Source organism: Biomphalaria glabrata, chromosome 17, assembly GCF_947242115.1.
Source record: "Biomphalaria glabrata chromosome 17, xgBioGlab47.1, whole genome shotgun sequence".
Taxonomy (NCBI): domain Eukaryota; kingdom Metazoa; phylum Mollusca; class Gastropoda; family Planorbidae; genus Biomphalaria; species Biomphalaria glabrata.
In genome coordinates, this window is record NC_074727.1 from 19,314,477 (window position 1) to 19,327,530 (window position 13,054).

Consider the following 13,054-nt stretch of genomic DNA (forward strand, 5'->3'; position numbering starts at 1 on the left):
ATTCGAGAATGGGTGTGGGAGAAATGACGTGGACACACTTGTTAGTTGTTACCTGATATACAGAGTGAGTTGATTTTTTTTATATTTTCAATGACGTATCCTACCACTACACACAAACACACAGCATACTATTTGCATGGATTTCGCCTTCTCTGCTGAGATACAAAAATAAAGGCACATTCCTCATCCCATATGCTACAACAAATTTGTACAAATACTCGATCTTGTTCCCTAGTGCTATTAGAGAATGGAATGGGTTGCCTGAGCTAGCCAGGAAAACCAGTGACTTGGCAGAATTTAAGTCATTGGTTAGCCTAATATGCATGACTGAATGCATACGCATAGGACGTAATCATCTTCTTTTTTGAAGTAACGTCTGTATTATATAAGATAAGATAAGAGCTATCCACTGTTGTTGTTTTGTTATCCACAATAGTCTGGAAGAACAGGGCTCACTTAATGGGCTGTGTGAACAACTAAACAAATGTAAACTTTAAGACAATGAAAACTCTGATAAGAGATATGAAATCATGTTGCTTTTGACCGCGCAATATTTCCTCATGAGCCTCAAAGTGTCACTGCATGGGGTAGAAACGGTCGTAAGAGGAGACAATACGCCAGATTGAGAAGCAATAAAGATTCTCGATTGGGGTGCCTATAAGGACCGAGCCCATTGCACTAACGGCACTGAAGAACGCCCCACACTCTGTTCCTCAAGGGGGCCGCTTTCATGGCATGGTTGATGTGATAAAGAGTAGAAATAGGCCTATGGGGGAGTTTGCTCTCCAATTCACGCCATTAGGGGGCCGCCTTGAGTTTATGTGAATACATTATATAATTCTCTTTGTTATCTTTAAAATGTTGAAGAAAATAATCAGAAGCCAAATGGTTTACACTTTTCAAATTAATATTTAACAAATCTCAAAATATGTTATCATTCATCTGTGGGAGAATGTTAAATTCAGTTAGGGTTTTGATGACATTTAAAAATAAATAGTGTGAAATTTTTTTTTATCCTTTATTTATCGTAATTATACATTCGATTTGGATATATTTATCAAATCTGGATCAATCTTCCTGAATTTGGCTTTCTTCAACTAAAATGAGCTTATATTTGTTTATGTAAAGGGAAACAACTATGTGAACCAACTGACCTATATAAGAAATAGATGTCGAGACAGTGTTTTCCATTTTGTAGTTAAGTGTCTTGCGATTTCTGTTGTAATGGTTACCGATTCGAGCTCCTGCCTCCAAGCCATGGCTGACTTGGGGGTAAAGTTACCTTTGGCTGAAGAGGCCCTCGGCGCCGCAGATAACATCCGCCGATGTATTGGAGCTGTCATCTTTATGCAGTGGGTGCCCTCGCATTGTGGCGTGGGAGACGGCTGATGCTCTAGCAAGAGAAGGAGCGCTGGCCGTGCCCACTTTCGTAGCCCCAAGTATGTTTACCCAAGCTAAGACATTAATCCGAGAATGGGTACATGACAAGTGGTTGAAATCCTGGGATGGCTCCAACAAAGCCCGTGGAGTCTGGCAGCATTTGCGTCGTTCCATCCGCGAAGTTCCATGGTGGAGGCTCAGAAGGCCGGAACAATCCATTATTGCGCAGTGTAGGACGGGGCACTGCCTTGTTGGTGATTATTTTGCCCGGTTCCGGCCCACTTATGATGCCCGATGCCGACACTGTGGAGAGTCGGTGGAAACAGGGGCGTATATCTTGCAGGTGGGTCAACAGGGGTTTTGTTTTTGTTAGTGTTTCAATTAAAATTATTTTTTGTTCTTATTTTAAATCTTACTTTTGTTAGAACTATACAGAAATAGTCCATGACCTCCTTCTATGGTACGATTCCGCATCTACTACTGTTTCCCATTTACGCTCAGCTGATGTCTCCAAAGGAACGCGGGTTTGGATCAGAGGCGTCGTAGGTTTTACCAGGGTGTATCTCTGTTTACTAAAAGCTGCCTAAAGGTCACCGCCTCATGATTGTTCTTCAGGGTGGACTCCCGAAGCCTTACATTTGTTTGGGTAGGCCTATAGCCTCAATTTAAGTTACAGCTTTGGGGTTTGGATTCAGAATTTCGTTTCTCTTAGGTGAGAGCCAATTGAACGATCCTCTCCTGCCCCAAGTCCTTTCAGAGATAACAGCAGATCTATAACAGATAGTTTTTGGGAATCACTAGTAAATTAGTGACTAAAGATTCTCATTATCGATGGCCCGACCTAAGACTCAGGGCCTGGGACAGTTGCCCCACGCGCTTTTAGTCGCTACCCGCTATCTCATAAGACCGAAGGGAGGGACATGTTTTAAGACATCGTTTCCAGAGTTTTCACCCTACCTCTTTGCCACGAGCTTAAAGAGTATATCTTATCTTATCTTATAAAATACAGACGTGACTTCAAAAAAAAAAAAAAAAGATGATTACGTCCTACGCGTGTTCCAACTATAATGTAGTTTAGGTATAGAGACATTAAAGAAAGAGAGAGAGATATGGAAGATTAATTTGAAACATGTTTGATATACATTAACTCAATACCTGCTACGACCGGAACGCCGACTATGTATTTGTGTTTTATTTTAGTGTTTGTGGGAGGGTATACGATGTCTAGTTTTTGTTATTAAAGGGGCTCGATCTACTTTACAATAATGCAGTTTTTTTTATTAAGAGAGTTAATGCTGTCGGTGTTCAAGATAAATAAAAAATTGAATTGATTCCCTTTAGGTAAAAAAAAAATAAAAAAAAAATTGGATGTTTCACTCACGTGATAATGTGTTCCTATATCATGTGATTTGACAAAATGGCGAGAATGGCACAGACGTTGTTTGCTTTGCTGTCTGTTATTTTAACAAGCCAAGCTTCTTTGCTATGCAATGTTCCATCAAAATTTTGGTGCGATTCACCAGAAATCGCTCTTAAGTGTGGGGTAAATTTTAATTTTTGCTATAGATCAATGACTTTTTGATCGATTCACTGCTTTAATTAACTTCAAAATAAAATCTTTTTGTACATTAATTCATTAATTTTAACTTATTTAGATCTCTAGTCTCTAGTAATAATTTACTTAGATTTTAGACTCATTAACTTAAGTCTTAAGCCAATTATTGAATTAACTTATTAAGCAATTTAATTTTAAGCCTATTCTAGGCCTAGACTCTATCTATATACTTATATAGGGATTAAAATTTAAATTTAAGATCATATTAATCACAATCATAGATTATCTGATTAAGATAGATAGATCTAGAAATCTAGATCTAGTCATAATTATTAAGACTCAGACTCAGTTTTAAGTTTAAATTATTTATCAGACTCAGTTTTAAGTTTAAATTATTTATCATGTTATCATGTTACAAGTAATTGTAACTATTAAGCTGTTACTGGTACTATTACAGCATTAGATTTAGATCTAGATATAGATCTATAGGCCTATAGTTTTTTTATAGGCCTATAAAATGAGTATATCTAAGTCTAAGCCTATCAAGCAATCATCAATGTAAACAATTTTGCCAATAGTCAATAGTGACACATATTATAATATTACACACACCATCGAAAAGTCAAATGAGTTAATGTGATATATGATACATTCAGACGAGATTTTGACTTATTGATATTGCTGACTAAATAATGTCTAGAATTCTAGATCTACATAATATTAGAGCTCCACTCAGATGGCTGCCATCCCCAGTCGTCATTCAGGAGGTTCGGACTAAGATGTTATGGATGTAGAATGTAGAAATTAAATCTTCAACTCGGAAAGAACATCCGAAACATCAAACATGTTACAAGTATTCGTATAAAGTAGACTCTATAGATAATTACATCATAGTAATAGTATCAGATGTACTACTAGTATCACTATTATAAGACTGAAACCTATGTCAGGAGTGGCAAGGTATTAATCGTTTATCTACTAGATCTATATACCTATATCTAGACAACTTTGCTTTAGTTATATGCCTAGTCATCTTATTTTTGTTGGCAAGAATGTCTATAAGTTATAAAAAACAAAACATGATCAAAGAGTTGTCATGTAAGACTTGAGTTGAATAGTTATAAAATCTTAAGATTTTTACTAATACTAAGACACATTTTGTCACTCACAGGTTTACGAGCAGTGTTACAAACAGCAGTGGCCAGTGCACCAGGATGCCAAAGTTGTTAATTTCACTGTTTATTATGAGAGTCTTTGCCCTGACTGTAAAAATTTTATTACCACCATGTTGTTCCCTTCCTTCCTGAAAATTGGAAGCATCATGAACTTGACCGTGGTACCATACGGCAATGCACGTGTAAGAACTATCATTTATTTCTTTTTAAATTCATATTCTTAATTTGTTTGATTTGATCTGAGCTTGTCTTCCATCCAGGTCAGAACTACATATACTTACTACCAGAAGGGAATGTTGCATTACATTGTAAATGTATGTTGCTGTAAAGTTTCTCATGATGTATATATGTCTTTTGTAGTAGTGTTTACCTTATCATTATGTATGTTATGTTATAATTTATATAATATATGTTATGGTAAAATTTTTTATAAAGATCTTAAGTCCCTAGAATGTGAAATATAAAGATGGGTCATTTCTGTGTATCTTCCATATCTTTCCCCATTCTTAAAGTGGCATCCTCATTGGAATGTATATTAGAGAAGGATAGGCTAATATGGAATAGGAATATTTCATCTAGTGAGCTTTTATATTGGATTCTATCAAACCAACTAAAAAAAACATTCAATCTGCAATGCTGATCATCATGAGGGGCACATGCTGCTGTGGGAGACCTTACATGGTTAATGGTGGTACACTGTAGGGGTATACTAGGGTTTCCAGCCATGCTTCATAGAAGGAACTAGTGTGGCTCAAGGAGTCATGTCCCACACTTAACAGATGTGATAAAATGGACATCTATTTTTTGGAGACTACCTGATAGAAAGCTTGGTGAAGAACTAGTTTCCATTCTCAGCCTTGGTGTAAAATACTTTTCTTTAGTCAATGGTCATCTACAAAGATCTACCTTCCTGTTGAACTTGGTGTGGCTTCTCTGTAAAATTTCTGTAGACAGACTGCAATATTCAGGAAAAAAAAGTGACCTGCTTTGAGCAGTATAAAAGGCTGGATGAATACCCTCCAGCTAGAAAACTAGTGGATGGTTGGAAATGCAGAAGACATATCCAGATGCAGTCTTTTTTGCATCATGCCACTAGACTATCTGATAAAGCTGGCCTCTCCACCAACCGACAAAACATTCAATGCTTTCATCCCCTTCCCCCTTGGTGTCGCCCAACGACCCCAGACATACGCTTGAAACTAGTAGACCCTAATGCCACTAAGCTAAGTCGTTCATCTAATGACCTTCAAATTCTAGCACTGAAGACCATTAATGCCTTCAAGCCTAGTGCTATTTTTGCATATACTTATGGGTGGGCTTTGATAGATTCTGGAAGAGCAGCCTATGGAGCCTACATCAACTTTCTTGGCTCTTACTCAGTAAACATCTTTTGACCATGTGGTAGTGTTTGCAACTTTGATGCAGAGACCATGGCAGTCTGTGAAGCCTTAAAGGTCATTGACTCTCAACTCGGCGAGGGACATTTGAGGGCAACACAGATTGTTGTGCTCACTGACTCAAAATCTATACTACAGGTTTGCAAAGCCCTGGACCATGCCCCCCCCCCCCCCCAATATCCACACTGCCATCATGGCTTCACACAACATCAAAGCAGCACTATGGCACCCCTGTAATAATGCAGTGGGTACCGAGCTACATAGGTGTGATTGGCAACACTATTGCAGACTCCTTGGCCCACCCACTGAACAGACTGTAAGTTTTCATCATGCTCTGGCTATAATTAAAAAAACAGAAATGGAAAAGTAGTTTGAGTGCTGGGACAAGTCCCAAAAAGCTGTGGAGTCTGGGAGCGCATGAGGCACCCTCACCGCACTGCCCCGTGGTGGAGGCTGTCCAGGCCTGAGCAAGCTATTATAGCACAGTGCAGTGCACTGTCTTGTTAGCTCATATTTCTTACGGCTATGGCCAAATTTCGATTCACGGTGCTCCCCCATCAGGGAAGAAGAGGAAACCGTGCCTAATATTCTGTTTGACTGCCCCAGACTTGCTGATCTCCGTCTCAACAGGTCTGGGAAACCAAAAATTCTCGACCTGTATGGTGACCTGTATGCACTATGCAAGACAGCAAGGTTTCTGTCCAGAGCTTTTGCAAAAGAGGATTTAAGCCTCTCAAGCCCTCACTCAAATAGAGTTTAATGATGATGAAAACCTTCCTGTTGAACTTGGTGTGGCTGCTCTGTAGAAACTCTGTAGACAGAAGTGTTGGAGCAAATATGTTCATTGACTGGCACCTGGCTCTCTTGTGCTTTGCTGTTGGTGGTATGATTGAAACATTTTCTTAGCCAGTCAATTTATTTCTTGACAGGATGTTTGTTAATGGCGTTATTAACAGAAAGCATGTTACATAGCATTATCATTACCCCCAGTATATATGGGATCCAATAATTCTTCACATGCCAAGTTTCTATTAAAAATTATCTTTCTCAAACAAGCTTTGCCTATTTTTTATGAAAGATAATTTGTCAAAAGTTGTAATGTTGGGAAAATGGCCAGCCCCATTGATTCCTCCCCCCCCCCCCTTTTCCCCATGTTCTTTGTGATTCTTTAATTAGGTTTTTGTTTGCCAAATGATCCAAATGTGATTTATCAATATTATGTTATGTTAAAGGTGTTACAGTCTAAATGTGATTAGATGTACAACTGAAGGAACAAGTTACCGGTTCATCAAGATAATTTGTCAAAAGTTTTAATGTTGTTATGTTGGGAAAATGACTAGACTACAATTCTATATTCATGTGTCCTAATGTTAAAGTAATCCTGTTGTTGCTTTCTCCAACTAGGAAAAACAAGTCGGTGATCACTGGGAGTTTGAGTGCCAGCATGGAGAGCAGGAATGTGTTGGTAACATTATTGATGTAAGTTCATTGCAATTGAGATTAGATTTGTTTGTGATCATTAATTATATCATAGACTTTGATTATATTTGTATATAAATATTAATTCATTTGTTGTTTTTTTTTAACATCAATTTGTCCAGTTTTAAATCACAAATTTATTTGGTAAAAGAATCATTTTGTACAATGCATTGTGTTTAATAGTCACTACTTTTAATTTCTTTGCCTAGACGTGCACCATCGCCCTGGTCAAGAACATTGCAGTCTACTTTCCTTTCATCAGTTGTATGGAAGCTTCTTCAGCCAAGCCACTGGATGCTGCCAAAGTGGTAAGGCAAAGATTGAATTTGTACATTTGTGCTATTGAAGTGTCTGCTCAGTCTTGACTGTTCAATCTAATTGTCCCACTTAAATAATGTTAATACTCTAAATATGTCAACAAGCCACTTGACCAGCTCCTCAGCTAAATAAAAAAAACAATCGAAATATCAAAAAATCCTTTTAAAAAAAACAAAGCTTATCTAAGGGGGAAGAACTTGCAGCTCTCTCAATCCCCTTACAAAATAAATGGGATTTATCTATCATAAAATCCAGTTACTGACAACTAAAAATGTATTACAGTCATCACAGTGATTGTAACTATGCTGTTGGTAGCTTAGAATTTTTCATCTTTGACACCTCTGTGTATATATTTAATACTTGTTTAATATTGTGTTTTGAGTTACTACATAAATTTTTTGTGTGTTATTTTAAAACAATCTGTATGTAAAAACTGAAACTTGTTTGTCTCAAGTGTGCTACAAAGTATCCTGTCCCATTGGATGCCATCCTGAACTGCAGTAGGTCCAGCTTTGGGAACAGGTTAGAACATGAAATGGCAGTACAGACGGAATCCTTGCAGCCACAACATCAGTATGTTCCCTGGGTGACTCTAAATGGAGTAAGTTTGTTAACTAAATGATACTAAGTGTAGATTTTACTCAATTTAACTCTTTCTCTCCTAATTAATGTACTATTGTTGATTAGACCCCATTAAAATAAATTAGTTTATGGTTTTATAAACTTGTATTGGTATTATATAAAAAGAGCATGCACTCTGCTACAATTCTAGACCAAAAGTCACGTTTTCTGAATACAAACAAACATGTTTTTGAAGCTCAATGATTACAGGTTAGAATGTCGGAATATGGAAAATAATTATGGAGATAAAGAGTTAACATGATTTTACTAAATTAAACTATATCATTCTGCTTCATAAATATGTGAGATATTTGTTGGGGCACAACAACTGACTCACTCACAACTTCACACCATATGACTTGCTGCTGTTCTCAATTAATGGAATGGATGAATTAATCCTTTATGATAATCACCATTTTCTTCTGCGTCTCCCATTTTTCTTGTCCTTCGATGTTTCCTTTTGCTCAACTTTGTTCCAGTGGCGTAGGTAGGGATTTGTGGGCCCAGGGGGCTTGACCTTTTTACAGGCCCCTGCATTTTGACATTCAACATCCTGACATGAGATAATGGCATAAAATTTAATATAAAAACTAATTTCAGACACTCATTTGGGGGCCCCCCTCAGGTGGTGGTCCAGGGGAGATTTTGAAATGTGGACCCCCTCCCTCCCCTACCCTAGCTACACCACTGCTTTGTTCCATTACTTGTAACTGGTATTGTTTCTTGCATGATTTTTTTTTTCATTGTTACTTACAACTTACTTTACAAAAAAAATCAAAACCTTTTAGCTTCTACCATTTAGATTTAAAAAAAAAAAAATCTTTTAGCTTCTACCATTAAGATTTTACAAAAAATACTCTGTTAGCTTCTACCATTTAAAAAAAATGGATTACAACCTATTTTAGGTCCATACTGAAGAGATTCAGACAGAAGCACAAGATAATCTGGTAAAATTGATCTGTGATACATACAAGGTAACTTCTTATTTAAATCTAGAGATTCTAATTTCTACAATCATTATTTAAAGCAAACGATAGTAGGTACTCTGTGCTATAATTCAGTGATTGTATGCAAAAAGAGTTTAATTTTTTAATTATATTAAACTTGTACCAATTTTTTCAGGGGTCGAAACCACCAGGGTGTAGTGAGTCCTTAAAAACGAAACAGCTCTGTAAGAAGGAGTTTTAATAGAAGTCATTCAGTCTTTCATTTTGAATGTGTATTATTTATTTTTATTTTTTTTTAATTATTATAATTCTGATAAATGATTATCTGAAAGAAAAATTGTATATAATATATTTATTTCTATTTTCTTTATGGGGTATGTAATATTGCAAAAATACTATCACAAATTGGCACAAGATTAGGAATTTTAAAAAACTCTTGATCTGAAGAAGCAATGTCATGATTTCTCAAATTAATTAGTGTCATTTAATTCTATTCAATCACAGTTTTGACCTTAATATCTTTTCTGATTTTATCATAGTTTTGTTTGTTTGTTTTTTTTTTGGTCTCAAAAATTTTTTCCTTCCCTTTCCGTGGCAACTTCTTTCTTTACAAGTAAAGGTCATCAGGAAGTAGAAGCAGCTCAGTTGTTATCTCTGTGATTATGTGCCCTTTGTATCAGTCAGTATGATCCACACACACATTGGACAATGTTCATTAATTACATTTAAAACAATATCAGTAGTGTCTTGAAAATTTGCTCCTCAAGGACACCCGACTGGGTGTGGGGGGAATAGTTTTTGTTGTATATTCTCGTTATATCAGCAAGGCCTGCATAAAGTTGTTCTTTGGTCTGTCTTATCACATTTAGTGACATCATTTAATTTAATGATGTAAATGTGTTAAAAATTCCTTGATTGATACTAAATAAGGGTTTATAACAAAATGCAAATACATTTTTTTGTCCTTAAAAAAAAATCCCATGATGCCTCACAATTGAAAGTGTTTGTCTTCATAAGTTATACATACTGTTCCTTTGTTCAATACCGTTCCAGTTAACCCATAATTTTCTCTATTCCATCTGTCTCATTGATTCCCCCCTCACCCTTAAGCAGTTTTCGGCACTCCTCAATATTTACTTGAGAATTTCTACCGTGTTTATACAGGGTCATTCTTTAAGCAATCTTCCAATATTAGTTTTATTTTGATATTTTACTAAAAAGATTTTATTGTTTGCATTAATATTATTTATACTATTTTGTTGCCTTCTATTGACTTTTGGTATATTCTTATATTTGGCCAGTTATGTCATTTCTTATTTTGCACAAAAACACCAGTCTCATATTTATTTAATATCATAGGATTTAATTTGGAATCACACAATTGGGTATTATAAAGTATAATGGCTTGTAGATCAACTAAAGTGATGTAGTAGAGTTCCATTTAGAGTAGGATTTATTTTGATTTTTTCCAAGTAGTCAAATATTAGTGAAGATATCTTTCCTAACCTTTGCTACCCTTTTTAATAATATACAGTTAGTATTTGTTTTTTAAAGATTCGATTAGCTAATTTTGCTTATTGTTAGTTATCTCTCTTGAATATCACAGTTCTTTCCCTTTATCATGTTCATACATATTTGCCTTTTTTTTTTTGATTTTATAAAAATTATTAAAACAGAAAACTATTTATAAAGCTTTTTCTGTTCTTTATGATTTATTGTATGAATTTATGAATTGGGAATGAAAAATTACTTTTAATTGGTTGTAACAAACATTGATTGGGATCATATGGGGAAATGGATAGACTCGTATAGTTGGGAAATGTTGCTTCCAGTGGGCTACCAAAGTACCGTGTAGATTTCACTTGATTATGATGTTAGAAATGTTTCTATAAAAGTTTAAACACAAAGTAAATTTCTCCTTTGAAACTTAACAGTCCTCTAGGCAGATTATGTTCAGTTCATTTGTTTCTAGCCCATTAGTTCAGTCGCACTGTGTGTGTCCAGAACAACCATCAATCATTGAGATAAGCTAGTCTTTATAAGAGCTGAAGTAAGGTAGCCTTTAGTAGAGCTGAAGTAAGGTAGCCTTTAGTAGAGCTGAAGTAAGGTAGCCATTAGTAGGGCTTAAGTAAGGTAGCCTTTAGTAAAGTTGAGTTAACTTAAGGAATGCCCTCTAATCACGGATCAAATTCAGGATGTATGGACTCGAACTTGAGATCTAAAGAGATCTGCAGGTGAGTGGTCAACCATTAAACCACCCATGTTCCTTACCTCATCTATTCCAATAAGAGTACTGTTGACTCAGTCAATGTCTTATCTAATTCTGGGCACTTAGTTCAATGCATAAAATAATAAAATTCATATTAAGAAAAATGTGTCATCGCGAAGAGTTATTTGAAATGATTTTGTGTACCAATCGTTACCAATGATTTACTAGAATTGTTTCATTTAGAACGGTTATATGCAGACAATGAATTAGAAAGCATTGGATATATTTCAATGTATAAAACATCAGTTTGACTGTATATGTTTCTGACGACACTTAGGAGCTTAAAAAAATTGGTGTTCACCGCTTAGTATAATGGCTTATTTTAGTGAGTGACCACTTCAGTGTATACCAGCGAGTGACCACTCGTCATCGGGCCACGCCAATATCAATTTAGCTTGTACACTTGCGTGTATATAAATGCGTGTAACACAGTTTGTGGACTTGCTTGCATGTGATACACTATGTAGGACTGTTTGCATGTGATACACTGTGTAGGGCCTGATTGCATGTCAAATGTACACAGATCTAAGGCATCGCTTTTAGTTGCCAAGAATGTGTACGATTGCAGACATTTGTATTTGGTTAGAAATAAAATATACACGCCATACAACTGGTGCACAGCTCCCACAAAATATTCGTGTAGAAAGTAGACTATCTAAACATTTTACAATGGGACTGATGTTATGCAATGGTAAGGTGTTCTCGAGGAGGTTAGCTCAATAGATATACAAATACTCTAAAAAAAAAAACCTTCATTAATGCTGAACAGACTCCCATGACTGAGAATAAACTAGCTTATGATCCTCATAGCATGGGGCCGTAAGTGTCGGAGTTTCAGATTACAATACAAAGAAACAGCCGAAAGCAAAGAAAAAGAAAATTCAAAGAAAAAGAAATGCCCAAATCCTAAGAACAAAAAAAAAAAAAAAAAAGGAAAAGCCCTAATTCAAAGAACAAACAAAAAGAAAAGCCCACATTTTAAGAACAAAGAAAAAAAAAGCCAAAAATTCTAAGAACAAAGAAAAGCCCAAATTCTAAGAACAAAGAAAAAGACAATGTTGCAATTTGGGCCCAAACTATATCTACCTTTCACTTTATTGCAATTACCTTTTTTTTTCAAAACGAAGTTTGGACATCACATCTATGTTGGAGGTAACAGTAAATGAGATTGTGATCATCTTCGACCCCAAAGTAAGAGATTAACAATTACAAAACGATATGCGCTCTAAAGTGTTGTCTCGATGGTCTCGGGTTTAATTCTCTTCCTGCAGCTGTCCCTGTCTGAAAGGGGTTTGGGCTAGGATGAAGGAATATCCATTTTAAACAAATTCAATAATATATAACAAGAAAAACAAAGACGACAATAAAACTAATAACAGTATTAAAATAGACCTAATTAGGCAATAAGCACAACAAATACAAGAAGTAGTAGGCTACATAACAAGTAGAGCAATGAATCAACAACACCGATACAACAACATCGATATAATAACTACGACAAGAATAACAAATTCAAGTAAAGGGGCCTGCAATTATTACTCAATAAGAACAACAATATAAGAAAACAAAATAACACCAAGTACAACTAATCTACAAAGATATAAAATAATGCATTAAGCCAGACTGTTGAGAGGTTCAGAAAAATGTCTGCCATTTTTCAAGCCACAATTCTAGTTAAGGGAACAGACAAACTTGGTTCATTTCAAGCAGCACACAGGGAAGACTTGTAGATTGTTCTACTCTGTGTCTACTTTCAAGTGTTGCTGGTTCAAGTTAGTTGGTCTCTGACTGTAAGACTTAGCTGTACGAACTTGAGATGGGACGGAACTGAAAGGTCAAGTGGATACGAGCATCGTACATATGATTGACAATGTTCAACTTTTGCTAAGGCCTGATATTATCGTGAGCTGTGT

The 13,054-nt window shown here is 35.8% G+C and overlaps 1 protein-coding gene across 1 annotated transcript; it reads left to right on the top strand.

The window, feature by feature from the left end:
- The first annotated feature begins 2,765 nt into the window (after positions 1 to 2,765).
- LOC106072567 (gamma-interferon-inducible lysosomal thiol reductase-like) lies at positions 2,766 to 10,206 on the top strand. The gene is made up of 7 exons (XM_056015858.1): positions 2,766 to 2,923; positions 4,107 to 4,292; positions 6,912 to 6,986; positions 7,196 to 7,294; positions 7,759 to 7,905; positions 8,831 to 8,899; positions 9,048 to 10,206. The coding sequence occupies exons 1-7, from the start codon at positions 2,798 to 2,800 to the stop codon at positions 9,111 to 9,113; spliced, it is 768 nt and encodes a 255-aa protein (XP_055871833.1). The 5' UTR covers positions 2,766 to 2,797; the 3' UTR covers positions 9,114 to 10,206.
- Positions 10,207 to 13,054: the final 2,848 nt, after the last annotated feature.

Excerpts from the sequence above, each read along its gene's own strand:
- LOC106072567 (XM_056015858.1), top strand. The coding sequence starts at position 2,798 with ATGGCGAGAATGGCACAGACGTTGTTTGCTTTGCTGTCTGTTATTTTA. Across the intron at positions 2,924-4,106 it reads AAATCGCTCTTAAGTGTGGG|GTTTACGAGCAGTGTTACAA; the intron begins GTAAATTTTAAT and ends TGTCACTCACAG. Across the intron at positions 6,987-7,195 it reads GTGTTGGTAACATTATTGAT|ACGTGCACCATCGCCCTGGT; the intron begins GTAAGTTCATTG and ends TTCTTTGCCTAG.